The sequence below is a fragment of the Helobdella robusta genome (genome assembly GCF_000326865.2).
Source record: "Helobdella robusta unplaced genomic scaffold HELROscaffold_9, whole genome shotgun sequence".
In the NCBI taxonomy this organism is placed as follows: Eukaryota; Metazoa; Annelida; class Clitellata; order Rhynchobdellida; family Glossiphoniidae; genus Helobdella; species Helobdella robusta.
In genome coordinates this window covers 1,793,941-1,795,552 of record NW_008705512.1, presented here as the reverse complement: position 1 = coordinate 1,795,552, position 1,612 = coordinate 1,793,941, and the positions used below count along the sequence as shown (strand labels likewise).

Sequence of the window (1,612 nt, the reverse complement as noted above, 5' to 3'; positions counted from 1 at the left end):
TTAAATGTTCTAGCATGTTTAAAACAAATAAAAATTTTAATTTTGAATTCAAGAAACTTAACAATGGTTTACGATCTACCGGTAGAAAAATCGAAAAATTAAAGAGGAAGCTAACTAACGCGGAACATGCTGTGGTTTTTATCACTAATTTGTATATATACATACATATAGTTGAGAATATATATATATATATCCATTAATACCATTAATACCATTAATACTCTCCATTGTACTGAAGAAGGCACGTATGTATACAAACTGGAGCAAAAATAAACACCACATCATTTTTATTGGAGGCATACGTACATAAAACTCTGAGTACGTTTAGAGGAAAAGAGAAATAAATAAATAAGAGACATCAAAACAAAAAAAAATAGAGAGAGAGAAGAGTAACGTATCAGTGTTAAGAGAGAGGTAGAGAGAAAGAGAGAGAGAAAAAAAAAAGAAAGAGAAAGAGAGAGAGAGAGAAAGAGATAGGACGATGAAAACGAATTAACAACAGAAAAATGTAGAGAGAGAGAAAAAAAACGAGAAAGAGAGAGGGTGGGGCAGGAATGTTAAATAAAACCTGATACTCGTTGGAATGATCGGCTCATTGATTACTCATAAGGAACCGTTCGTTACTGTATGGATTGTCAATACGCGACGACAAACTTTACTGCACTGTGCTGGCATTGAGACAATGTCTTGGTTGTTGTGGTGATGATGATGATGGTGATGATGAGAATAATGATGGTGCTTATTTTAAGCATGCTAGAACATTTAATCATGGTGATGGTGATGATTATGATGATGATGGTGATGATGGAAGAGGAGGAAGATGAGGAGGAGGAAGAAGATGATGATGAGGAGGAGGAGGAAGAGGAGGAGGAAGATGATGATGAGGATGATGATTATGGTCAAATTGGAAATATTATTAAGGTTTTATTAAGGTTAGTAGGTTATTCTCTAATATTATTCAACTGCTTCCAAAGAATTCATTTTCAGATGATGAAATCTCGTTAGTTAAACAAAGTGCCAACTGCAATAAATACTTCCATCTTTAAAAATACTAAAAATCATTTACGACCAAACATCATTCTACTGTAGATGTATAAATACAAATATATGTATTTTTGTAGAACAAAATTTGTGTAGTGTGTGTACACATATTTTTATGTACACGTGAATAAATCCGGCGATATAATTGCGTGAGCGAGTAGAAAGAAACTTTCCTACATAAGTGGGATGTTTTTAAATAGGCAGCCGATAAATCTATAATTATATGAATAACTTGTGTACCATTATTATTTTTACACGTTCATTCGGGCATGGCACATGTAGATGTGTAGATGTTAGCTTGTTCGTGTCTGTGTCTACGAGCTAAGTGTGTCTGTGTATGTAAATGTGTGTAAGTATTTGTGTGTGTATATGTGCGTGTGCGTATATTTGGTTTGTTTGTCAGTACGTGATAAAAAAAAGGGTTTATTTATAACATACATGACAGATAAGTTTAGAGAAGACTCCTGACTAAAAATAACACATAAGTAAATAATTTCAATCGTACATCGTTATGAATAATTTTCTCTTTGTTTATTATATGATTGGACATATTTCACACTTAGGCGCGACT

The 1,612-nt window shown here is 33.0% G+C and overlaps 1 protein-coding gene across 1 annotated transcript in view; it reads left to right on the top strand.

Moving 5' to 3' along the window:
- Window positions 1-804: 804 nt before the first annotated feature.
- Window positions 805-1,612, top strand: part of HELRODRAFT_166097 (hypothetical protein) — a gene marked incomplete at both ends in the record, with an annotated part of 2,756 nt that continues 1,948 nt past the window's right edge. The window contains one exon of the mRNA XM_009033122.1: window positions 805-932. Coding sequence (XP_009031370.1) covers window positions 805-932 — 128 coding nt within the window. The remainder of the gene's footprint in view (window positions 933-1,612) is intronic.